The sequence below is a fragment of the Nicotiana tabacum genome, chromosome 19 (genome assembly GCF_000715075.1).
Source record: "Nicotiana tabacum cultivar K326 chromosome 19, ASM71507v2, whole genome shotgun sequence".
NCBI classification, from domain to species: Eukaryota; Viridiplantae; Streptophyta; class Magnoliopsida; order Solanales; family Solanaceae; genus Nicotiana; species Nicotiana tabacum.
The window spans coordinates 90,029,949-90,055,042 of NC_134098.1; the positions used below are offsets into that span (position 1 = coordinate 90,029,949).

The 25,094-nt window shown below is 35.6% G+C and overlaps 2 protein-coding genes across 2 annotated transcripts; both read right to left on the reverse strand.

Moving 5' to 3' along the window:
- Positions 1-218: 218 nt before the first annotated feature.
- Positions 219-5,344, reverse strand: LOC107800141 (TIP41-like protein). The gene is made up of 8 exons (XM_016623297.2): positions 5,053-5,344; positions 4,257-4,442; positions 2,624-2,711; positions 2,161-2,274; positions 1,982-2,041; positions 1,859-1,900; positions 1,607-1,735; positions 219-421 (listed from the first exon to the last, which is right to left on the reverse strand). Exons 1-8 carry the CDS (start codon positions 5,190-5,192, stop codon positions 305-307), a joined length of 876 nt encoding a protein of 291 aa, XP_016478783.1. The 5' UTR covers positions 5,193-5,344; the 3' UTR covers positions 219-304.
- A 1,675-nt stretch (positions 5,345-7,019) lies between these two features.
- LOC107800140 (pathogenesis-related homeodomain protein) lies at positions 7,020-16,443 on the reverse strand. Its single transcript, XM_016623295.2, has 9 exons — positions 16,053-16,443; positions 12,607-13,364; positions 11,402-11,567; positions 11,195-11,318; positions 10,974-11,086; positions 10,309-10,869; positions 8,677-8,946; positions 8,048-8,137; positions 7,020-7,924 (listed from the first exon to the last, which is right to left on the reverse strand). Exons 2-9 carry the CDS (start codon positions 13,077-13,079, stop codon positions 7,499-7,501), a joined length of 2,223 nt encoding a protein of 740 aa, XP_016478781.2. The 5' UTR covers positions 13,080-13,364; positions 16,053-16,443; the 3' UTR covers positions 7,020-7,498.
- Positions 16,444-25,094: the final 8,651 nt, after the last annotated feature.

Consider the following 25,094-nt stretch of genomic DNA (forward strand, 5'->3'; position numbering starts at 1 on the left):
TGTAATATTCAGTTAGTCACTACTGTGCCATTCCACTCTTCCATTCATTCAAGGCACCAACCATGTTTTGGTGCTCTTTGCACGTCTTGATGCAGTGTGATTTCTCTTCAGATCTAGACAACACTTGCATGGGGCAGAAAAAGTCGGAAGAAGAAGAATGACAGGATGCAGGCACTCAAATTGTGGCGATACTCATAAGGTCAAATAATTCCATAATCTCCTTGAAGATTAATTATCATTCACCAAATTCCACAACTAGGAGGAACATAGAATGAAGAATCTGATACAACAATGTTGATCACACTTATTGCTTACATGGTATTTCGATACTGAGCTTTTGAGGCTTCTGCATTATGATGGGAAGCCTTTCGCTAATAGTGCTTGGATCACTATACGCAGCACAATCAGAAGGATATCCTTTCTGCAGAAATTAAGAAGATTAGTGACAGAATTCTACAAAACAAATAAAAGTTAAACAAAATGCGATCTAACACCTGAGTAATCTTAACATATAAATGAAGTGATAACGAGATACAAAGTGCACGTCTAAAGTAATGATTTTTCTGAAAACAGGTATACAAGAAGAGAGAGATCTGTCACTTAGTTGGACCAACTAAACTGAACTCTCTCAAAATTCTTATCAACAATACAACTGAGGCTGAATATACTTCAAAGAGGACTGAGATAATCACATCATCCCTAGCAGTTGCTTTTACATGGAACAATTAAAGCCCATATACAGACAGTGTCTGTAATATGCCGTGTAAATAGTGCTGACATTAGTTTCAAGGACTTTTAAAATCAATTGTAAAGGATATTTTGAAATTTTGGTAAAAGGGAGGCCAACTACTTTTCCTTAAGACTTCTCTATCTTTTTCATTTTTCCCTGTGTGCACTTGCACAATAGGGCATTTGTTATAGTGGTTAGGCCCGTTTCTTGAAGTATAATTAAGTCCTTGTAAAATCTAGGAGAAATCTCTAAAATGTCTAGTTAAAACTTAGTCCCCTGATTTTCAAAGGCATGAGGTTTTGATCTCTAAGACTAATGCTTCTTATTATTATTAGGTGTAATAGAAACATGAGTTGTAATGGTATGCTTATGAAGAAGATTATGATTTGAAAATGTGGTATGCACAGATAGCTTAGGGTAAAGAGGACTGTCCACCTTCCCACCCCTTTTCTCCCATTTGCTCCTCTTCTTTGTTTCCTGCATTTTTTCTCACTGCCGTTGGATCTGTTTCTTCATCTCACTTGTCACTACACAAGCAATCTTATTCCGAAGTCCTAATCAATTTTTAATGAAAATCCTCCCTGAAACCTGTCAAATATTTTGCTCTGTGTAACTAATTTCTGCACCAGAGTATCCTGGACCAGTACTGCATCAACAACCCCTTAGGGATTGTGAAACATGCCAATCAACCTAGACAAGGAGTGGATGAATGGTTTCTCCCTAAAAGTGCAAAGGTAAAGGAACATTGAGATTGCCTACTCAAACAGTCGATAAAATGGGCCTCTAGTATGCCAAACAACCTATGATGTCTATAGAACAATTTAGGGAGGCACCAGTAGTGACAGACAATGCAGATAGAGATAATATTTCACTCACAGAAGACAACGCTTGAAATGTGGCTTCTCTCCAGCTGCTTTCTCGAAGAATAACTGATTTCATATGGTCTCCAAATAAACAATGTAAACGAGTGTCTCTTAGCCTCATAAGCACTCCATCAACTCTAAGCTGTGTAACGCATCCAACCATCAGTAAAAGAGATAAACAAACAATAACTCGGGTGCAAAGAACAGATTCCTCAGGAACCATGGTAGTAATTGCTTATGTAGAATTTGCAACAGATCCACTCACCCAAAAACGCAGCAATAGGAACCAACCACTCGGCATGACTCTCTACAAATACACAGAAGTCGTTCAGTGAATTGGAAGTCAGCCATATTGATATGACCAAATAAAAGCCAGAAACCACATTACCACTTTAACAGTCAAAAGTGAGATTCCATTATCAGCAAGTTCATCCTCATACAAGATGATCTGTTGAATGAAACAATGAAATAAACTTGGGTGCTAGAAGGTAACAGTAACACAAGTAGAAAATGGATAACATTACTCAGTCACATGACCCAGAAATCACCACGTTCTGAGTCACTAACCTCATCATAAAAGAGAATAGGTTCTTTTGATGCAAGTGCAACCAAATCAATTTTCTCCGTGCAATCCTCCCATTGAAGACTGCAGCTGCTTTCATTTGATAACCCTCTTACGCGCTAATTATACAAAAGCAACAAGAATAGTTCAAATAACTTGGAGCTCGACGGCGAAGGAGCAATAATTAAAGGAAAAGATAGAAGAAGGAATATAAAGAAAAAGTTCCCATTCAAATGAATTAACTTTCCAAGTAATCAGCGATTATTGCTAAAGTGTAACTTAAAAATACAACATTCGAGTCAATGACAGGAGGATAAAGGACAAAATAACTGATGAAACAGCGCAACCACGGTGGCAAGCATTAAACCAGCTTGCCTATTAGCTTTAACACAATTTAGAAAGTACTAATGAATAATAAAACGACATCAAACTTTAAAAAGTATTACTCCAATGATAAAAGATACAGACCTCGGCATTCGTATCGAAAGTTTCACTTCCACTGTAAGGTGTCGTGAAGGTATAGTCATAGTCAAGCACCACCTTTTGCAAAGGTTTACTGCAAAAAAAACACAAATCAATGAGTGAGTGAGTGAGAGAGAGAGAGAGAGAGAGAGAGAGAGAGAGAGAGAGAGAGAGAGTGGGCATTCTGTCGGCCCACTTTCACCGTAGATATCAAAGCTATTTCTGAAGGGAAAAGAAGGAAATGAACACCAAGTAAAAGGCATAATCTGCTTTAAAGCATATGAGTTTTAGTTGTCTAAGTCCTGCATCAGAATCATTCAATGGCCTCAACATTCTTTTAAGCCAGCAGCAAAGTAAACAGATCATCATCATCCATGACATTAGTTTTGTAATCCAATGTTGTAAGAGATTAGACATGCTCCTAGATTCTGTTGTTATTATAAGCTACCAACCATGGTAAGAGGAAAGAATGAAGAACAACATTCAAGACAGTTGCTGGCCTTTTTCTTTTCTTTTCTTTCTTTTTTTTTCTTTTGCGATTTCTTTTTTGTTTTTCTTCTCCCTTTTGATTTGCTTTAGTTCTCTTTCTACAGAGCTTAAGCATTTCAAATGTGCCAAGAACCATTCAGCAAGTACCAAAAATGTACTAGAGCCTTCATACAGTTCTTTGTTTTAAAAAAAAAAATTTAACCAGTGGACTTTTATATTTTATTTTTACTATATTTGGTCACATAGCTGAAAAGAAGTTTGTTTTGAGCCTAGGACCTCTGTCTCCTCTAATTCCATGTTGGAGTATAACCATCTAATCTCACTGCCATCCAAAAGGCAAATGATATTTCCACATTTTTGGCCCATGAAACAGAATCAAGCCGACATGTGAGAGGGCGACTTGAGACATAATATAATTAACTAATCAAAAGTGCGCGCTCTCCTAAAATTTAAAAAGCTTTTACATGAGATGGCCACATTCCAACAATAGTACTAGCCTAGAAAAAGCACAAGTCTAAGAGTGTGGATCTCAATAAAAGGGCAAGGGCAATGCTCACTTATTCTTCTAGGATTGTTGTAAACTTCACCATGCCAGTACCTCCTAGTAAAGGTACACAATGTCCTCTCTGCTTTCCTATCTTTCTTTTTCAATTACACGCGCAACTTTTATCAAACATAAGCTGAGTGAAGGAGCTTTCATAAACGGCTGAAATGCAAGGTATCCCTCCCCAAGAAAAGAAACAGAGATGAATAAAAGGAGGTTAACTAAATGAGGATCCAGAATACATGATATAATTAGTAGGAATTTATAGACTGCACACTCTTGTAGTCCTCAATTTAAACATCAATATTTTTGGTTTTGTTATTGCTAATCCCCCACCTGACTTCTTGCTCACAACCCCACCCCCACCCCCCAAAGAAAAAACCCCCAACCCCCCAAATAGAAAAACTGAAATCGGTACTCACTCCTGGTGCACATTGTAGACTGAATGAGTTTTTTAGGCAATTTAACCACCCGAAAGGAGGTGCATGTTTACAGCTATTTCAGGGTTCTGTGAACCTCCTAAAAGATGTTCCTCTAATATATTCAGAAATATTAGCAGATTCTTTTTCTTTCATCAGCTGCAATTAATTGGAAAACTAATAATACCTTCTGAATTTCCATTTTTCAGCTGCTGGAACTTCAACAGGTGGTAATGCTTCGCGTTTCCAACCAACTAGAGCATCGAATGCATTGAAGTGAATTTCCGTGCCAGTATTCACATGTTTAAGCACCAAAGAATTGTCCCCAAATACCATCTCTGGCAAGTGAGAGGTCTGGAGTTCCTCTTCCCATCTGTATGCATATCAAGCCATTTAGGGAGGAATTAGACCCTTTCAAGACATTGAAGAGAGAGGTGTGCTTGACAAGAAGAGGATACAAACTATTATACGCAAAAGCATAAAAAGTTTATGCCCCCGGGGCTTTGGTAGAGTGGTAAGAGCACAGCTTGTGATGTGTGGGTTAGGCGCATGACAAAAGCCTGATATTTAACTAGACAAGGCAGAGGGGTAGACCCATTATTCATTGAGTTTAGAACCGTGGGCTACTGGCCCTTGGAAATTTCTCATTTATAAAAAAAAGCATAAAAAGTCTGTAAGTAAATGTTCATATAGAACTAAGACAGCTTGAGGGAATGAAAGGAGCACTTGAATCCGCATATTTCAAAGCGAATAAAAGAAAAAATCAATTTTAAACACAGGATTTCTGTATATCGAAATATGTAAAATGAAACACGCCCAAATTCCTACATTGAGGGTTGAAATTATCCTAGCTTTAGTAAGAAATACATTAGATAGTCTAGTTTAAATTGCTTATTATACATGAATAAAAGCAAGTTGCATTCACGAAAACAAAATCAGTGCTTAATTGAATTTTGCACATGTAGAAAGGGAAAAAAGAGTACTGTTGAAGCTGAAGAGAAGTGAGAATGGAACGCCTCCGAGACTCAATTTCCCAGCCGTGAATTCGGAGTCCCCTCCTTCCCTCCGGCAGAAGTTCAGCTCCCGCCGCCTTTAATTCTCTCTCATCACTTTCCCACTCCATTTTCCGATCCACCTAACTCAACAAATTTCACTTCCCGGGATTCGGTAGTGTTCGATGAGTTTTTAAATTAGAAAAACTTTTAGCAATTTCTCCAAAAAAAAGATAAATTGCGGATCCAAACATAGATGTCTTTATTTATGAAAATAACAAATAAGTCAAACTAGTTTTCACAATTGGATAATAGCACTTTCGGCAGATATTGATGAATTCTGGTTTTGGTCCTTACAGTATTTGGCCACGCACATTTAACCTGTAATTAATAAATTTGTGGTTTTGGTCCCTTTATATAGGAAAAATTGTAACTTTGGCTATTTTTAAAACTAATTGTCCTCAAAATATAAAGCAACGATACAAATTCATCATAACGCATGGGTAGTTAAATAGTTTAATAGTTGATAGTTCATTATATTTGTTAAATATGCAAGCATAAGGATCAAAAAAGTGCATTACAACTAATTGAAGGTTATATATGCTTAACCATCAATCACATTGGTCAAAATTCGAATTTACTAATAATTGGAGGACCAAAGGTACTATAAACTAACGACACATATTTCTACAAATAGTGCTCTTGTCAAAACCTAACCTAAAACACAATTAGGAAAACTTAAGAGCTACCTAAAGGCCAAAGAATACCATTTTGCTAATAAACTTAAAAGTTATCCTTATTACAAAATGTACCCCAAGACTTTGTTATTGATCGACTTATTTTAAGTGTTTATTGACTTTCAAGTATTTTTTTAGTTTTTGCGGTGTTTGACAATGATAAAGAGTGCTCAAAAACACTTACTTTTAGGCATAAAAAGTATAAAAATAAGTCAAAAGCCAAAAGATATTACCAACTTATGACTTTTGATTTTTAGCTTATAAGCTAGTCCATTCGGTCCATAATAAGTAACTTTTTAACATTTGTCACACCCCTAAAGAAAATACTAACTCCTAGAGAAAAAAAGGTATATTGACTAAATTACCCTTAATTAAAATTTGCATATTGTTATTTTGACACATTGGATATGCAAATGAGGGTAAATTTGGGGGGGGGGGAATCCTTCTTGATGACACTTATTTTGGACTAAAATAAAAGGCCAAAAGGTCACTTATTATGGACCAGAGGAAGTACTTTTTAAAAGTCAATTCAAACACCATCTTACGGCAGATCACATGAATGTGTGAGAAGTAAGAAGTAGGACATTTAGCCAGGTAAGTTATCTGATAAAAGAACATTTAATTAGTAATTCAACAGGCAACAATACAAGCATTTTTAGAAATGATTTCAAATAGCATGACAAAATTGGAATCAACATGATTATCTTTCTAAGCGTGACTTCCTTGCTAGGAAAATAATTTATTCATGTAAATTACAGTTTAAGCCACGATTCTCCAATCTCCTTGGGAGTATTCTTTTTGTCCTTTAGAAATCAACATATAACAATATTGAAAAAGAAATTAAATATAGTTAGAGGTGAAGAAGGTTGTATTTATAGCTGAGAAATGACAAATAAACGAATAGACTTAAGAAGAAATGGTATGGAAAATATAAACTCCGGGTAAAATATTTTTATCTTGGAAAGTCACTTTTTCCCCCCTCAAAACCTTTCCTCTCCCAAATAATTGCTTTCTTTTAATAAAAATAAGCACTTTTGGATTTCAGAAACCAAGCCAAATTACTCCTCACCCTCAAAGGGATATTCTGTCACAACTACATCTTGTGTCGAAAATAAGAGGTAGAAAGTTCAACATTATGTCATATACTCTACACTAGGTGAATTTCGGCTCTTAACAAATGATACTGGAGCATTAAATGCTTCTCCAGAATGACAGACAGGCTGAGCGGCAATCCAACTGAAATAGGCTCATCTTTACTGTAGCAGTTACAACAGAAGGACGACGAAAGCCAAATAAATAAAAAGGAAGAAATAGTTTAATATGCAATACGTACAACACAGTAACATCAGACAATGTCTACCGTAAAATTTAGACAAAAATGTAAACTTTTATCAAAATTTAAATAGAACAGCTCCAGAAGTCCTGCTACATCCAATACGGATGGTGAAATGCGAATGCTACTTCCAGCTTTCCTCACTGCTAAGAACAAATTCTGCTACTCACCTAGAGAATGCTGTTGGATAGACGTGAGGGCTCCACATATCTGTGTCCCCCAAAACCCCGCTGTGTATATAAGTGTCGGACCCCTCGTCTGGCTAATATTTCAATCTTAACCATTCACATAGATCAAAAAGCTTTCCAGGTAGATTTATATCCCACTCAAAGTATTTGTTTGTTCCAGAATTCAGCACTTCCATGACTCAGCCTTGTTTTTGCAACCTGCTACTTCTACGGACATTCTGAGAATTCGGGGTATCAACCTGTGCGTTCTGCTTCTTATAAGTCTTATTGCTGGGAGTGTCATCCAATCCTCGATCTGTGCTATCATTTTTTGCTTTTGGTTTTCTAGATTTTTTCCCACTGGCCTCCTGTATCAGCAACTCTCCCTCGCTCTTATTATCTATTGCATGACATTTTTCTCCATTAAGACATTGCTTTGGTGGTTCCATTTTTTCAACCCCATTGCACAAAACATTGTTTGTGGTGCTTTTAGATTCAGTTCCAAGTGGTTCTCCCATTATATCTGGTGAGGAAGGAGATTCTTTCGACACTTTTTGACTCATAATTGAGTTCCAGCGAGAAGAATGACGATGGCAATGACGAGCATTTTCAAACCATTTACTGACCTGTATATTTGACAAAAAGAAACTAAGGAAAAAGAGGGCAGCAGCAAAGCAAAATCGAAGACACAAGTGGCGAAAAAGCCGACGAAGCTGAAATTAACATATGCCAGGGAGAACTCATAAAACCTGGTGAGCTGTTAGGCCTAATTCTTTACCCAACTTCTCCTTTGCATCACGGTCAGGATACTGATTTTCCTTGAAGGATTCGTAGAGCCTCTGCAACCCCAAAAAAATTGAGCTGAAGGGAAATGCATGAAAACTAACAGAGAATATTCTTTTAGTAAAGTAAAGAAATAAGTCATCAATTGCTCTAAATCACAAACTAGGTGGGTCTGCCATATGAAGCCTTCAGTCACAATTCATTCTAAAACTAATCAAGCTGTCTCTTCAAGCAAATTCAAAAAAACCACGATATTCAAAACAAAAACAAAAACAAAAAAAAAAATCATACATCCATACAACTTTTTAAAAATACTCTCTTTCAGAGGACATTACCATATTAGGCAAGCACAACTACAAATAAGTATTACTACTTTCTTTTTCGGAGGCAATAAAAGAGTAAACAAGTTCTGCTTAATAGCTAATAAAGTTAGTTTATGATATCCATTGTATACAACTTGTTCAAGGATGACATAACAATGACCTCCTACATTCAATAAAATTGTTTTTAATTTCATGGAAAGTAAGATGTTGCTGAACCTATAAACACTGATCAGATACGTAAAAAGTTGGAACCAGAGTAAAGCCCTCAATACCTTGATGGCACCTTCCCCATATGTTTTCTTTTTACCACTTGAACGAGGTTCAGAGGTGTCCATGCCTCCAATTTTGAGTTTCTCACAGAGACCCCTATCAGAAGTATGTCTACTCCCTTTCTGCTTCCCATTTTGGTACTTGGTATCTGCTGGAGTTGAACTAGGAGAAGTCCTAGCAGCTTTGGCACTTCTGATCTCTCTCACCTTGGGTGAAGGACCACCCTCAAAATCTTCATCACTAGAATCAGAAGATTCATTTCCATATGTTTCCTTCATACAAAAGTGATCTGAGCAATCAACCCAAGCAGGTGGAATATAAAAAGATAAGGAGCCACATTGAAGAACACAAGCACATATATGATCGATGAAATATGACATGCAGAGACGTACCATTTCAATGAAATAAATCACTGTTTTTCCCGTATAATAGAACTTAGTTTATGTTATACAATAAAGAAAAATAATATGTCCCATCGCAGATAAGCGATTTTCTCAATCTTCCCCTAAAAATAGCAGTTAAGACTTCACATTTTAAACTCCAAGATAATTTGCAAGCTCGACATTTCAACTTGGTTGTATCAGAGTAATTGTCCATCAGCTCTACCAGCTGAACCACATCATATGAAAGTTACAAGCCGTGTTTTGGAAGAAAAATGTCATTCTCTTTCTTTCCAAGGGATGACCTTTATATCAAGTAACCAACAAGGGAAAACAGCAAAGAAGGTCGGCTACTGGATTCAGTGAAATCGATACCTCAGCAACCTAAACATTAGTCATGCACCTCTTTGAAAGTTGAAAGAGTAACAACAGTTCACTATAATGACAAGTGCTTGACTGCTTTTACAACTTAAGCACCTATTATAAGGACTTGGGCCAACTCAGATGTTAGAACTCCATTTGCATTTTTTTATGTAAGAGCTTATAAGTCAGCCAAAACGGGCATGCACTCCGCATGTTTTTGCCCTGAAACTTTTTTTTAGTAAAACTCAGTGATCCAGTTCTTGTATATATGCCACACACAATCTGATATTTTAAAATTTTAACCATAACATATTTCAGGTGGAAACTGATCAATAATACCCAATCACAAATAGATTAAATGTTTGTCCCAACTCACAAGGGTATTGTGTTTGTGTTCCCATTTTTTCTTCTATCCTTGTCCTAGAGAGAATAAGCTCTCACGACCAGTTTTACTGATGATAGAACTAGAAAATTATGTTAATGTGAATGACAGCTCGAGGATAGATAAGTTGCATCTACGCTAAAGTCAAGAAAATAACCCAAACAGTAATTGAATCTTTGTGCTAAAAAGATCAGGAGCATCATTTTGAGTACGCTAATCTCATAAATAATGGCAGCATAAACTGCTCAAGGAAAATGGTATTAAGAAACTACTAAACTTTCCATGTTTTCTTACGGAAATTCTACATGGAGTACGTCAGTAAATTCATGCTCCTAATCCAAAACGGAAGACTGACCAAGGCAAGACCATGTCAAGAAAGTTGAAAGGTACTGCTTTAGTTATATACACAAAGAGTAGACAACTAAGCAGCATACATGGGATAATTATACGAAAATAGTGACACATACAATAAAAAAAAATAGTAATAATAATATAATAGAAAGGCTTACATCATGCAGCTTTTTGTAGTCCAACCTCTCTATGTGCCTTTTGCCAGAGACAACAGGGCTATGAGACAGCATAAGATCGGACAACTCAACCTTCAACGAATTTCTTTTAGCTCGGCCAGCTTTGGGTTTATCCTCTTGGGAAGCCGAGCTAGGCCTACTGTTATCTACTGAACTGGAAACCCCTTGCTCATCACCTGGCAGCCTATTAGCATCAACTATCAAACCCAAATCCTCAGAGTCAGAAGTAAAGTCAGAACTTGAACTTTCTGCTTTAACTGGCTCATTCTTATCTGGATCATCAGGACTATAGTCATCATCTTCGGAGTCTTCAGAAGGAAGCCCCAAGATCTCATCATCTTTAGGAGGGACTTCTTCCAAATCTTCAGATGCAGAGAAAAAATCAGATTCATCAGAACTGGATTCATCTCCGGAATCATTCTTCTCTACATCTGGATTTTCAGGGTTGTAATCATCATCTTCCGAGTCATCTGATGGAAGTCCAGAAATATCATCCAGCTTTTCCCCCAATTCAGCAGCAGCAGCTTCCTTAGGATATACTTTCTACACATGTTAGAAGAAGACACTTAGAAACAATGTTTAAGATCATAACGATCAAAAAAAAAAAATAACTGCTGATTTTCCAATAACAATGATCAAGACATAACCTCCCAGCTGTCAGTAACAGAAAGATTTGTTCCTTGAAGATCATTAAGCAAGTCAATGCAGTCAACTTTGCAATCACAGCCAGGGCAAAGCCAGCCTTCATCATCAGGTGGAACTGCAAGCATAGTGAGAAGCAACAGAACCATGAGTGTAGTGAAGTTATTCGAGACTTGAGAAAACAAAAGCTATCAGAACAACTATCAACAGGATAATTGAACATTACTGTCTTCTTTTAACAGAGGTGGTTCCAAGCACAACTGGTGAAATCCACGTTCACAGGCGCCATCACAGAGGATAATATCATTATCAGCTGGCAGATCCTTAGCGCTACACTTTGCACAGAATATCTGCAGAAGAATAAAGATCCAGTTAACCCATCATAGCACTGTGAAGACGTGTAAAAAAGTAGCAGCCAACAAGTATATCCTACATCTTCACTGTCAATCTCCCCTTCATTGTCAAATAAAGATGCTGGAAGTCTCCCTTGAGCAAGTAAAGTATCAAGACGTTGGAACAAATCTCTAATTTTCAATTTGTAACGGAAAATATGAGCCTTGGCTCGTTGTAGCTCCTTCTCCAGCTTTATCTTTTCTAAGCTGCAAGATTATCAACATTGCAAAACCCAATAATGACTCTGAAAAGTATATCCTCAAAATTTTAAATAAACAGGAAAATACAGCAAAAGTGAGCTAAGCAAGGAAAAACAAATACTAGAGATGAACATAACTTCTACTATATTATCTTTTCAACAGGCCAGATAATTTTAGCTAGGCTAAGCTGGTAGCTGCAGTAAAGGGTGCAGCACCGTATGAAACAGCAGATAATTACAAAAATAACAATGCACTAAGCATATAACATACATTCTCCCTGCCTTAGAAATGTGACATGACACGATAAGCTAGAATCAGCTAATAGGGGCAATAGCAACTGGCTGTTGCTAAACACATTGCCCTTTGTCAATGGCAAATGTCAGCAAAGCACAATACCAATAAGTCTACAAAGTTAATATGCTTACACCTGCTTTCTCCTAGTAAAGAGCAAGTAATTTGACCATCATATCAAAGCAACACAAATAATGCAACACATCAGCAGCTCGAAAGTACCTCCCCCGGGCGACTAATTCTTTATTTTTTTGATAAGTCGGGAATACTTCAAAAACATACATCAACAGAATGATTATGCAATATTGCCAACAAAGAAAAAGAACTGATATCCTGCAACAAGCATTGAGATTGTACAAGGTTCACGATGCTACTTCACAACATAATGTTAGTGGTGTGCACCTGCAAGCTCGAGCCATCATCACTTAAACAAAACTAATCTAGAATTCTTTTCCTTTCCTGGTAAGGTATATAATTTTATTGATAGTGGGGAAGCCCTATATACAAGCATTAAACTAGAATTTTTTAGAGTAACATCTCTTGTTTCAAAGAACTATAGTATTATTATGTCTTTCTTTCATCAATATCGATCTTGCATACTATTCAAACTTCACAAATATGAAAATATTGCTGTAGAGTAACAAGCAGCTATGAGCGGGTCAAGTACTGAAAAATGGGACAAACTGTGTACAACAAAAATACAACAAGGCATCACACATTTACTACACAACAATTATGATACAATTTAACAAACCTCTGTCCTTTCCAGCCTTCACCAGAGTAAGCTTCAATCAAGGTCTGCTCATATTTTATTCTTTGTAATAAGTACCTCAGATGGCCCCTTATTCTTGTGAATTCATTCACAGCTATATGCTTGCTTTGTTTTTTCTTTCTCCTTTTTCTTTTCTTTTCCTCATTAGCTTCATGAGTTGCTACAGTATTATTTGCCTCAGAAGCTACAGATTTCTCCTTTGACTTTGAGCGCAGAAGTCTAGTACTGTTGATAGGGGTTCCAGAAGTAGATTTTCTTTTTCTAGGCCGACCAGGTGTTTTCTCTTGACATTGGGATAGGTTAAGATTTTGAACTGCATTTTCACATGCATCTCCCGATTGTTCAACACCACGATTTTCAGACATATTACCTGCTGAAGCTGTGTTATTATGGCCCAAAACAGTTGTTCTTGCCACCTTTTCAGGTGACACTGCTGTGTTTCCAATAGTTGACATCTCAGTTTGATCTTCTAGCTGTGGTCTCACCTCTTTCTGATTGGCGTTACTAAAAATGTCTTCAGAAGACAGTTATCCTACATTTATATCCTACAATCCCTGCTTCCACTAGTTTATGCTCTTCATTTTAGTCTGAATGACCCCTGTGCTCAAGTTCTAAGTTACTGCAGAGATGAATATATTCAATGCAAGATCACGAGCAGTCTGTTCCCCCAATTCTCAGAAAGACAATGCCATGGCACTGAATTTCTTACACTCCAAATTGAAAAACACAATATTGCTTCTCTGATCCCAAAAAAAAAAGGGCATGAGCATAAATATCAAATCAAAGTTGATCTTTAAAAAAAACTTATACTAATTGCATTCAAATGTGTAAAACATGAGAGATAAAGAATAAAAAAGCTCATCCAATTGTGCACTTAAAATAATGAGGTTTAATGCTTGATATGAAATCAGTTAAAAGATGAGACATTTGGTTGCTGGCAGTTTCTCTAATGTGTTCATCACCGTGCACATTATACAGAAGCACTATTAATTACTAATCTACTTTTGGCTTGCTGGACTTCATCAATGCAACTGAACCAAAGAGGCAAGGGAGGCTAATTGATCTCCCTCGAGTAATAAGGATATGAAGCAGAAATAGATAGCACCAGCTCTCGGAGCCTCCATTGCTTTCTACCTAAAGTCCCTAGAATTGGTAAATGTGTAACTTATAATTTACCTACCTAAAGACTAGAACTCAGGAACATCAATATGGTTAGGGATCATTAAGGTACAGCCCTTAGCCTATTTGTTTCTGCCTTCTGAAAGAATCCAGAATCTCAATTATGAATATATTGTAACAACACACCCAGTATAATCCCACAAGTGGGGTCTGGGAAGGGTAGTGTGTACGCAGAACTTACCCCTACCTGTCGGAGGTAGAGAGGTTGTTTCCGATAGACCCTCAGCTCAAGAAAAGGTGAATAGAGAGAGAAGGGAAGAAGACGAAGAAGAAGAGAAAGAAGAAAGAAAGAATAGAGAGACAAAGGACGATAAGGAAAAGGGGAAAAAGACAACAACAACAACAACAACAACAAAAAATAAAAGAGAAAGTAGCATCAAATAGTAACAAACTCAATTATGAATATACTGTATATAGTGATTTTTTTTTGCAAGCCGAACATACTACGTTAACAATAGTTGAGGAGGGAGGTTATGGTGAGTTAGATAAATTGTAGTTTTGAGTCCTCTCAAGGAAGGGCCCCTTTGTTTTAACCAAAAAAGAATAAAGAAAGTCCCAAAGAGCGAAACAGCCATCCAATTCCCCCAAGTGCAAGAGAACAGGCACCTCTTCTCGGCCTGTCCAGCAAGAATCGGACATACCAATTTGCCCATTTACTAGGTTGGGCGCTTTAACCATTCATCCATGAACACAAAAAAACTCAGTGAGTGGTGTTCATTCTTCTTGATGGCATGGGGCTGCAGCATTAAATACCGAGGAAAGAAGATAATAATATTTTCTAGAAAGCACAATCAATAAAGAGCATTTAGTGGAGTGGCTTAAGTTAGCTACTTCTGACACAAGACCGGAAAAGAAGCTAGCGAACCTAGGTTAACTAGAATTTGACAATTTGTGACGTTAACCACATTATGAGAAAGTTTTTTTCAAATGTTAATTACCCAGATTGAGCACAATGACAGCACTAGATTTCAACTTTGTTTTGGGAGGACCGGATGAGTACGCTGGCCTACAAAACTATTAGTCTCTGGAAGAAATATAAAGACAATGATTAGGAAACATTGATATATAGAAGCTTTTCAGATTGATACTGCACATCACAACGTGATGCTGTGAGAAAGGACTTCTTCATGACCTTTGAGATAGGCCTTAGAGGATAGAAGGCTATTCCAACATCAACAGCTCAAGGAACTGAATAGCTTGATCTTAGTTCACTACAAAAGCATACTTTCCTCATCAGTTTATCCAAAATAATGACCACTTTCCTAAGTAAAACTAAAACTCAATATAACTTTAAGCCAAATGCTAGAAAGGTAGCAGTATAGTCTTTATAATGAACTTTATTTCTTTATTCATAGAAAGGTGGCAGTATACTCTTTACAATAAACTTTGTTTCTTTATTCATAGAAATTACTACACATAAATCTTCCTCCTTTGGATTATGTAATATATACACTTGCTAGCATTCATGTTAATCATCATGTAAAGTCAAAATAGGAAATCAAGGACAGAATAAGAATAAAATTCAACATCAATTACACGTTCATACAGTGAAAAAAGGATCGTGATTTCTACTTAATAAATGTATGCATCTCTAACTAAATTGCATTTACTAGAGTTGAATGGAAAAGGAAGCTAAATCTTGGTTCTTTCTCTTTTCTGGTATTTAGTTTGAGAATAACATAAATTCTGAGAAAGACATATGTATCTATTTGGTAGCAATATTTGGTTTGTAATTCACATCATACTTGACCTCTAGATTTGAGTGTTACATAAGTACCTTATTCACTCATCTCCTCTACCAAGGTAGAATAGTTTACGTGAACAGAAGCTGTCACAAGCACCACCTTCACAAAAACAATCTTCCATTTTAAATTAAAAAATAAATTTTCTTGCCTATCAGTCCAAAGCTTGTCTTTAGAAACTAGTAATTTATAACAACGAGACAGACAGAAGAAGATATCCAGCAGCCAATTCAAGTAACCGGAACAATTTAAGCTCATCTGCATAATTTTAGCTCTAGTAATAAGCTAAAGAATACGAAAAGCGAAACTAAAGGTACGGGAAAAGGAAAAAAGAAAACACTAACCAACAGTAGAATAAATAATCTAGTGCAAAATCCATAAATTTAGTGTAATGTGGAAAATCTCCCAAATTTCCATTTTTCTTGTTTCTACCCACATTTACCCAGACGATGTTTGCAAGAGTGTGGACCAACAAAATTTACAAGGGTTAGAGGAATTAAAGATTACCTCAGTTTTTTTTTTCAATCGAGAGAGAGAGACGAAGAAAGACTTTGAATCTCGAGTGTAGGAACTAGGGCTTCAAACTGAGGGTGTAATTTTCTTTTGGGAAAAGTGAGTGAGTGAGTAAGTGGAGGAGAGTATGAAAAGTAGGAAGAATGGCTGTAGAAATTGACGTTCCCGAGGTTTTCTCTCTAAGCCGATAACATATGGATGTCGTCGGTAGGGGTGAGTAGGGTGCAGTTTGGTCCTTCAAATCAGGGTGCGAGTGGTGCAGTGCACTTTATATGTTGTGTGCTGAAAACGTTTTCAAGCGAAAATTTTACACTTCACGCGGTCACTTTTGCCGCGCCGCCATTGTTTTGCCTCCCTCACTTTCGCTCTGATCATTCCAGAATCCAGATGTACCTTTTCACAGGCTGGGCCTTATGTTATGGGCTTAAGTTTGATCCAACAAAGAAGGGATTGTTACAATTAACCCAAATAGCCGCACATTTCACCACTTAAACTAAAAATAGTAATAGATGTGTAATTAATATATAATATATTATATTTTTATTTATAATCTATATATACCGAATACAAAAGTAAACAATAAAGGCGACTATTTGTGTAAAGATCCCGTTTTACTATTGGGCTAAGAAAAATGTTTCCTTGTTGCATAGTTTGTAGAAATGACACAAGGTAGCCACTTTAGAAGGCTGTTATTTAGGAATTAGCCAGGGTATCCTGAACTTCAGTTTTTCAGTTTAATTTTTCAGGACAAAAATATCCTGAATTGTCCTAAAGTTAAAAATTTTAGTTTAAAATTTCATGATAAAATAAGTACTAGTCAATCTCTAAATAGCATCCCTGAGAATGGCTATTTGTGCACTTGCCCCAGTTTCCAATGTCAGTACATCCATCAAACATTTCGTTAGGAAGTCGAGTTTGGTATTTATCTTTGTTCTACTCTTGAAATCTATCTCTTAATGGTGGTATTCATTCTTATTTGACTTTGGGAATCACTAAAAATAAAAACAAAATTCACAAAATAATATATACCTGCTCCCCTCCCCTCCCTCCCCTCCCCCCCAACCACCACCTCCAAAACCCTCATTTTTTTTCTTTTTAACTGAGTTTAGGAAGTTGAAATTCTTTAGTTGTTTGTTTATGCTCTTCTTGATTGCTAATTATTTGCCATGTATTATTTTCTAAAGTGGATCGATGAAATCTTTCCTTTTGTAAACATTTTCAGATTGTTAAATCGATGCAAACAAATTACTTCTCCTTTAATGGAATTTTTTCCTTGGTAGGTTGACTTCTTGGATGCTTAATTTACCAAAAGCAATTAAGTGATATGCATTTTTATTTGAATGTATTGACTCTTAAAGTTAATCGTTTAGTTAGCTGTAAAACATCCATGTGGGTAAGTATTTACCTAATATAAGTTTGCATCATAGGTTGTTATCTCGCATCTTGTTTCCATTTAATTTTTGTACTTGCACAAAGTGTTACTATATACTATATTATTCCTTACCCAAGCATGATCTATATGTAATGACGTCTTAACTATTATTCTCATCTTGATGATTTTTTGTGTGTAAAAATGCTATTATGATATTATTAGATAATATGTCTTCTTTCATGATATGCTACGCCGTCTGCGCGTCATAAATGGCGGATGAGCAACGATAGATATTGAGACTATTTGAGTTTTAATGACTATGCCAAATTAACTATGAAGACATGTCAAAGTTTAAAACTACACTTAGATTGTCAATTCGGTTGGAAGTTCAACTCCGATGGCATATGAAACAAATGAAAGAACCGTGTTCTTTTTACTAGTGCTACCGTCGCAAGCAATCTCTCAAAGAATAGAGAGTGAACGACCCTTCTATCTAGATCGATGATTCCGTTCGGCAGCCAGCTATCAGAAGTTTTGCAAGCAACTTACACTAAGCTAAGCGAGTTATAAACTAAAGTGAAACTCTTTTGGCATCTTTTTCTTTGCTTTTACCGCGACTTTGTCAATATATATATATATAATTTTACACGGGAAGCAACAATAATTGTAGTTATATTTTCAACCTCAAATTAATTTTAATTTGATCAGTGGATGAAAGATTATCTTGACAAAAGGTTTATGAATTTGTGGACATGATGGATTAGCTCTAAAGTAACGCCTATCTCTTTCTTTTTTGCTCAGAATGTCGAAAAGAATTGGAAGAATGGAAGATCTATCAAATAAGGAACATAAAAGCAACAAACATCGATCTTGGAGAAATAAGAAAAGGAAATCGAGCCTAATGGAGAAAGCAATATTTGCAAAGCATCGATCAAATTCCCTCTATATATGTTTATGTGGTCAAAATGATGATTTTAATACTTACATAACAGTGATAACGAATTGCAGCCCTTAAATCTTAATAAGATGTGTTCACACAATATGAAGCAAGTATTGAACCAAACTGCTGGATTCAAAGTTTCAAACCCCTTACAGAATTAACATTTTTTCAATTTTAAGAATTGTTCTAAAATGTTTATTTTAAAATTCAAACACATCTTTCGAATATTATTTTTTTTTCTTAAAAGTTTTTTTTCATTGATACGAGATACACGCGCGTTGCGTTAACGCGCGTGTCGAGAGACTAGCAAATGTTAAACAGTTGAAAGCAAATAAAATTGTGTACTCAAATTTGTCAATAGTTAGCAAGTCTTTGCATCTCCTATGAATGTTTACGATAAAATAAGTAAAAATGGTAATCTATTATTCTTATTAGGATGTCGAGTACCTTTACAAGGTAACAATTTGTCAGGTAAAACGAAAGGATGATAGAAAATACATGGTCATTAACTATATTTAGATCTTCATGCACTTGTATTTGGGCAAGTCCCATGAAAATTACACAGTTACAACTCAATTTAAATCTAAAAACAAATTTACATGTCAATGGATAGCATTGCACAGTTCAATTAAGAAAAGAAAACAAACAAGCAACTTATCATATTTGCAATTTTGGACAAAAATATTAGGCTCAAGGATGTCGATCTACTTGCCAATTCTCTTTAATTATTTATTTTAAAGTACTTTTTTTAAATCATTAAAATTAAATTTATCGCATGCTATAATCACAGTAGCTATAACTTGTGATCGAGGACCATTTCAGAACAATGTCATTTTAGGCCCAACAATAAATCACAGATTATGTTGAGATTCAGTGATCGTGGACACTACAAAATAGTGTCATTTTAAGTCCATCTGTAAAGCACGTTTTTTGTTAACGTTCAATGATCGTGGACCACTTCAAATCAACCTCATTTTAGGCCCAACAGAAAGCACGTCTTAGGTTAAGTGAATTATTTTTCGTCCTATACAATATTTGAAACTTATTTCTAAAATTGTCATAATTTTATATATTACTCAGCCTAAACAAGTATTACTTACTAATTATATATAATTCATAATTAGTGTCTTAAATTAGAGGATTCAATTACACTATTTTCCCTTCTTTTTTTCTCCTCTCCTCTTTCCTTATTTTTCTGCGAGATTTTTACCTTCCTAATGGCTTCTACTTCTTAATAATTAGTACTCCGAAGATGGTATGTTCAAGTTATTTGTTGAGCAAAAGTCAAATACTTTCCATTTTTCGGGGAGTTTAATGTGATTCATGTGTACGAATTTTTTAAAGAGAAAAATTTTGGTCGGTTTGTTTGTAATTTAATTTGTCCTTGAATTTTACCTTCCTTTTCTTTATTTTACTTTTACCTGTTAAAAAAACAAATTTACTTTTCACCTTCATTCATTTATGAGCCATGGTAGCAATTTACGATAAGATGTACCCCCTCCAATTTAAAGTCATGATTAATTTCCCTTTCTCTTGCCTTTTCCCCTTCCTTCACCCCAAATTATACATTGTAACGTACAACTTTTACTTATTAATAAGAATTTTATAGTTACCTTGTAATTCTCTTCCTCATTTCGTTAGTTTCTTATTAAAAAAAAAAAAAAAAAAAAGGAGACAGATATTGAACGACAAGAAATAAATACGTGTGGGTAAATGCAAAAAAAAGGTTATGAACGATATTTTAAGTGACAATAGCAGAATACAAATTTGTATGGTACAACGACATATAAATTAAAAATAAAAATCGTATAAATTTGATACATCTACAACAACATATAAACTGAAAACGTATTTTATATAACTAATTATATAGTATAAAACTTATTTATAACTTATCTACAACTTTTATACATTATTTTTACTAACTTAAATACAAATTTTATACAATCTGTCTTTTGTATATGATTTGTATATATTTTATAAGTAGTGTGTCCTTCTTCCTCTTTGAAATTCCAATCAAAACTTCCTCTCTTAAAATAACTTTGATACATATCAACAACTTGTAAGCACGTAATTTTTGATCCGGCACGTTTTTGAGCTATTTTAGTGTTTAAAATATTTATTTAACTTAACTTTAATTTTTATAGAGTTTCAATCAATTTTTACTTCAAATTACAATTTAAAAAAATTCAAAAATATTTTTATTTTTAGTTTAAGGTCAGTTAGTATATTTATGTTTATAGTATTTTAATTTTACCATGACTTTAGCCTATTTTCTCTATTTTTACTTTATTATAACATTTAAAAATATAAAAATATAGTTTTACTTTTAATATTTAATTTTATTTTAGTAGTTTATTAGGAGTAATTTTTATAAATACATTACATTATTTTAGTCTTCTTAGCCCAAAATTAAAACCCAACAAGACATGGACCCAACCCAATTTCCTAAATCCAAGCCCAATCCCTTAACCCTAAGCCCCTTCTCCCTACCTAAAGATAAATACACACCTCACCCAAAATAAAAACAAGAAAAAAAGCGGCCGCTCTTCTCCTCTCTAAAATTTACTCTTTGCCTATTAGTTATCTCCTAAAGAAAAAGCTTTAACTTCAACACCTCTACTGTTTCTATTTGGTATTTACCATAGCAGAAATTTAGTTATCCTTTATTATATTAGTGGAGTCTGCTTTTGTCCGAGGAAAAATAGTAGAGTCGAGGTCGAAGTTCGATAGCGCATCTAAGACCCGCCTCAGCTCGCTGCCCTACAAAAGCTCTTTGAGTTTCGGTTTTCTCTGGGTCGAGTAGAGTTCGAGTTCGTCCGCGAGATTCGAGTGTTTTCCGGTATGGTCTTTGGTTAACGGGTCTGGTATTATCGGCTCGATCTTCTTTGTAAACCAGCTGAGAAGTATATTTTTTTTTTATATTTCGAAAGTTATAAAAAGGTCTGTTTTCGGCATTTCCTTAGTTCTGCTTGTTTTCTTTTGCTTATTATAGTTTGGTGTTTATTTTTGATTAGCTTATGCCTATTTCGTGTCAGCATTGTTTTAGTTGTTGCTTTGTTTGGTCTTGTTCATTTTCATAATATTCTGTTGGTTTATTCCTTTGAGTTGTGAGGGTTAAAATCGTTGGTGAAATCTATTAAGCAGTTTGGTGGATGTTTAAGTCGTTCTTGCGTGATAACATACATTTATCTTGTTAATTTGACTAGTTTGTTCATTTTTTTCTTAATATTAATTGTCTTGTTCTCTGAATTATGATAATAGATTTGATATAATGGAATTTGGATTTAGTATGTTGGGTCATTAATCTGTTGGGGCTATAGAGTATTGGTACATGTTGGCCTATTTATTCCGTTAACTAATTTACTTCATTCTTCCACAAATAATTTCATAATTCTTGACCTTACAATAATCTAAAATTAGCTTTAGGAAATTAATTAATGAACATCGTAGTTTTCTTTAAGCGCGATTAATAATGAATCATCGTGGTCATGGGTACGGTTTTCGTGGCATGGTCACGATACGTAAATTCCAATTCGGGTGTGCATTTCATGTGACCCAACCATAACTTCAAACAACAATAAAATAAGCATGTCGTAAATCGCGGGTGCGTTTCACGTGACGCGATTCATAATATGTACAAAAACAAACGAGTGCACGACATCGCGACTTGTTCAAATAAATTCCATAAATATTAAAAGCGGTCAAAAAGGTAAAATGCGCAATAGGCTTCAAACATGTAATAAATTAGATAATTAGGTCAATTAATAATAGTTGAGCGATCGTGCTAAAACCACGGAATCCGGGAGTGCCTCACACCTTCTCTCGGGTTAACAGAATTCCTTACCCGATCTTCTGTGTTCGCAGACCATAAATAGAGTCAAATTTTTTCGATTTGGAATTTAAAATAAACCGGTGACTTGGGACACCATAAATTATTCCAAGTGGCGACTCTGATCAAATAAATAATTCCATTTCGAATATTGTCACTTTAATTGGAAAAACTCCCTTATCCCCTGTCCCCGCGGGAAAAAGGAGGTGTGACAGCTCTGGCGACTCTACTGGAGAACGAACCCAGAATCTCTGGTTCAGGGTTCAGAATTCGAGCTTAGATGACTGTTATACTTGGCTTTTACTTATTATCCTGATTTTTTTACGTGTTTGAGCCTAATGTGCTAAATGCCTATTTTTACTGCTTTGATATTGTTTGGACTGTATATAAACTGTCACGAAACCATTCTCCTCTCTGAGTCTTCTAAATCTTCTGGGAAGTGCATGCTGGCGTGACTTCTTTTCTGTTAGTGTCATATCCTAATTTAGAACGAGGATCGGATAAGTTACAAAGCTGGATGGCCTTTTGGTTACCGATACGTTGCCCCCCCTCGGCTCGAGTTGTCCGCTCGGGTAAGCCAGGTCTAGAACAATGCACCCAGGATTTAAACTTAGAATAACATAGCCTCATGCCGGATCCCTAGTAGGTACGTTTGCTTGCATCACGTGCATTTGACTTAGGGGACTCAACACAGGGGTTGGGTCCGTCTAGGACAGGTGTACTCAAAATTAAAGGACCATCCTGATGCATTCTTTACGTGCTACTTGCGCATTAATTTGCTTGGCTTGTATGTTGACCGGCTTCGTGACTAAAAAAAAAAAAATCCAAAAAAAAGAAGAAGAGAAAAACCAAGAGTGAGGTAAGATAGAAAAACAGCTGGTTTTGATAATTTCGGTATTCAAAAATCCCGTTACTCTGTCGAAATTTCAAAAACAAAGAGAGAATCATTCCAAAACAAATCATATTTTTCTGTGCATCAAAATGAAAGAACTACGCGGGTCTGATTCTCACCGGATGTGGGATATGTAGGCAAACCTCATCGGTTCCGGCCCACAATTTTCAAAAAATTCAAAAATATTTTCTTTACCTCCTCTTTAGGAAGTCTTTCTTTTAGACCACAATTTTTAAAAAATCTAAAAATATTTTCCTTTATTTTCTTGTTTAGAAAGTCTTTCTTTGAGACCCCATTTTTAAAAATCCAAAAATATTTCCTTTAATTCCTTCTTTTAGGAGTCTTTTTTTTTTTAGAAAATCCCAAACAAATAAAAGATTAAAAAATAATTTTAGACCAAAAAAAAAAAATTTATTTGTAGGAGTCTTTCATTAGAAAAAGAAAACAAATGAAATTAAAATCCAAAAAATATTTTTTACCTTTTTTTTAGAAAGTCTTTCTCCCAAAAAATCCAAAAAAAAAACAAAAACATCAAAAGCCAAAAAATATTTTTATTTCTTATATAGAAGTCCTATCGGAAAAAAATTAGAAAAAATAATCAAATTCCAAAAATATTTTTTTTTTTTTTATATATAACTCTTTCTTTCGGAAATTAAAAAGAAAAAAATCAAAATCCAAAAAGAGTTAGTTTATTTACCTTATTTCTGATCCTCTCGAACTACGCACGATCTGATTCATGTTCCCACATGATACGTAGACAACTCACATCAGGTTCGATCGACCAAAAAAATTAAATAAATGAAAAAATAAAATAAAAATGATGATGATAATAAGGACCGACTGAGTCCATTCTAACGTGTCTCTTGTTTTGAATCATAGAAAAAGTTTGAGGTGGTCGGTTTGTGGTAAGTTGGCAACACAATATCCAAGAAAAAAATGCCATTGACAACTGGCATCAAAGCTGTTACAAGTGCTCAAGAGACTCAGGGTCAGAGGGTTCTACATGAGTCTACTGTGGTTGAGGAAAATAGAGTACTGAAGCAACAAATGACTGAAATGTGTCAAGCATGGGCCAATGGCCAAGGACCGCCTTTTTCTATTCATGGTTTCCCAGAGTTCACATCCATTTCGACTACTACCATTCCGGTCTCATTGCCCGATCAATCCTATCCACCTGGGTTCAGTCTTTTTCCTAACTGTATGACTACAACTGAAACTTCTGTTGCGCGCTCCCAAAGTGTGCCATTGACAACCAATCAGACAACCACTACTGTTATACCCGTCTTCACCATCCCACAACCGACGGTGGTGCAAAAGAAAACTCACGAGTCACAATTTGCTACCCAACAAGAACAATACCATTCTCCTGAGTACCACTCGTACCTATTCGATCTTCCTGCAAAGATTGAGAATCCTGCCCGTAAGATGGCACAGGAAGAAATGACCCAAAGAATGAAAAGCTTAGAACAACAGTTGAAAAATATGCAAGGGTTGGCAGGTAAGAAGAGTGTTGCCTTCAAGGATCTATGTATGTTTCCCCGATGTTCGTTTGCCACTTGGTTTCAAGATCCCCAAATTTGAAAAGTATGATGGACACGGCGACCCCATAGCTCACTTGAAAAGGTATTGCAATCAGCTAAGAGGTGCGGGAAGAAATGAAGAATTGCTAATGGCTTATTTTGGGGAAAGCTTGACAGGGGTGGCCTCTGAATGGTTTATTGATCAAGACACCTCTCACTGGCATGTCTGGGATGACATGGTCCGGGCCTTCGTCAGACAATTCCAGTACAATATCGACATCGCCCCAGACCGCAATTCCCTTTCTAACTTGAAGAAGAAATCGACTGAAAGCTTCAGGAAATATGCCATTAAATGGAGAGAGCAAGCAGCTAGAGTTAAGCCACCCATGGATGACCACGAGCTAATCACTGTCTTCCTTCAGGCTCAAGAGCCAGATTATTTTCAAAACATGATATCCGCAGTTGGCAAATCCTTCTTGG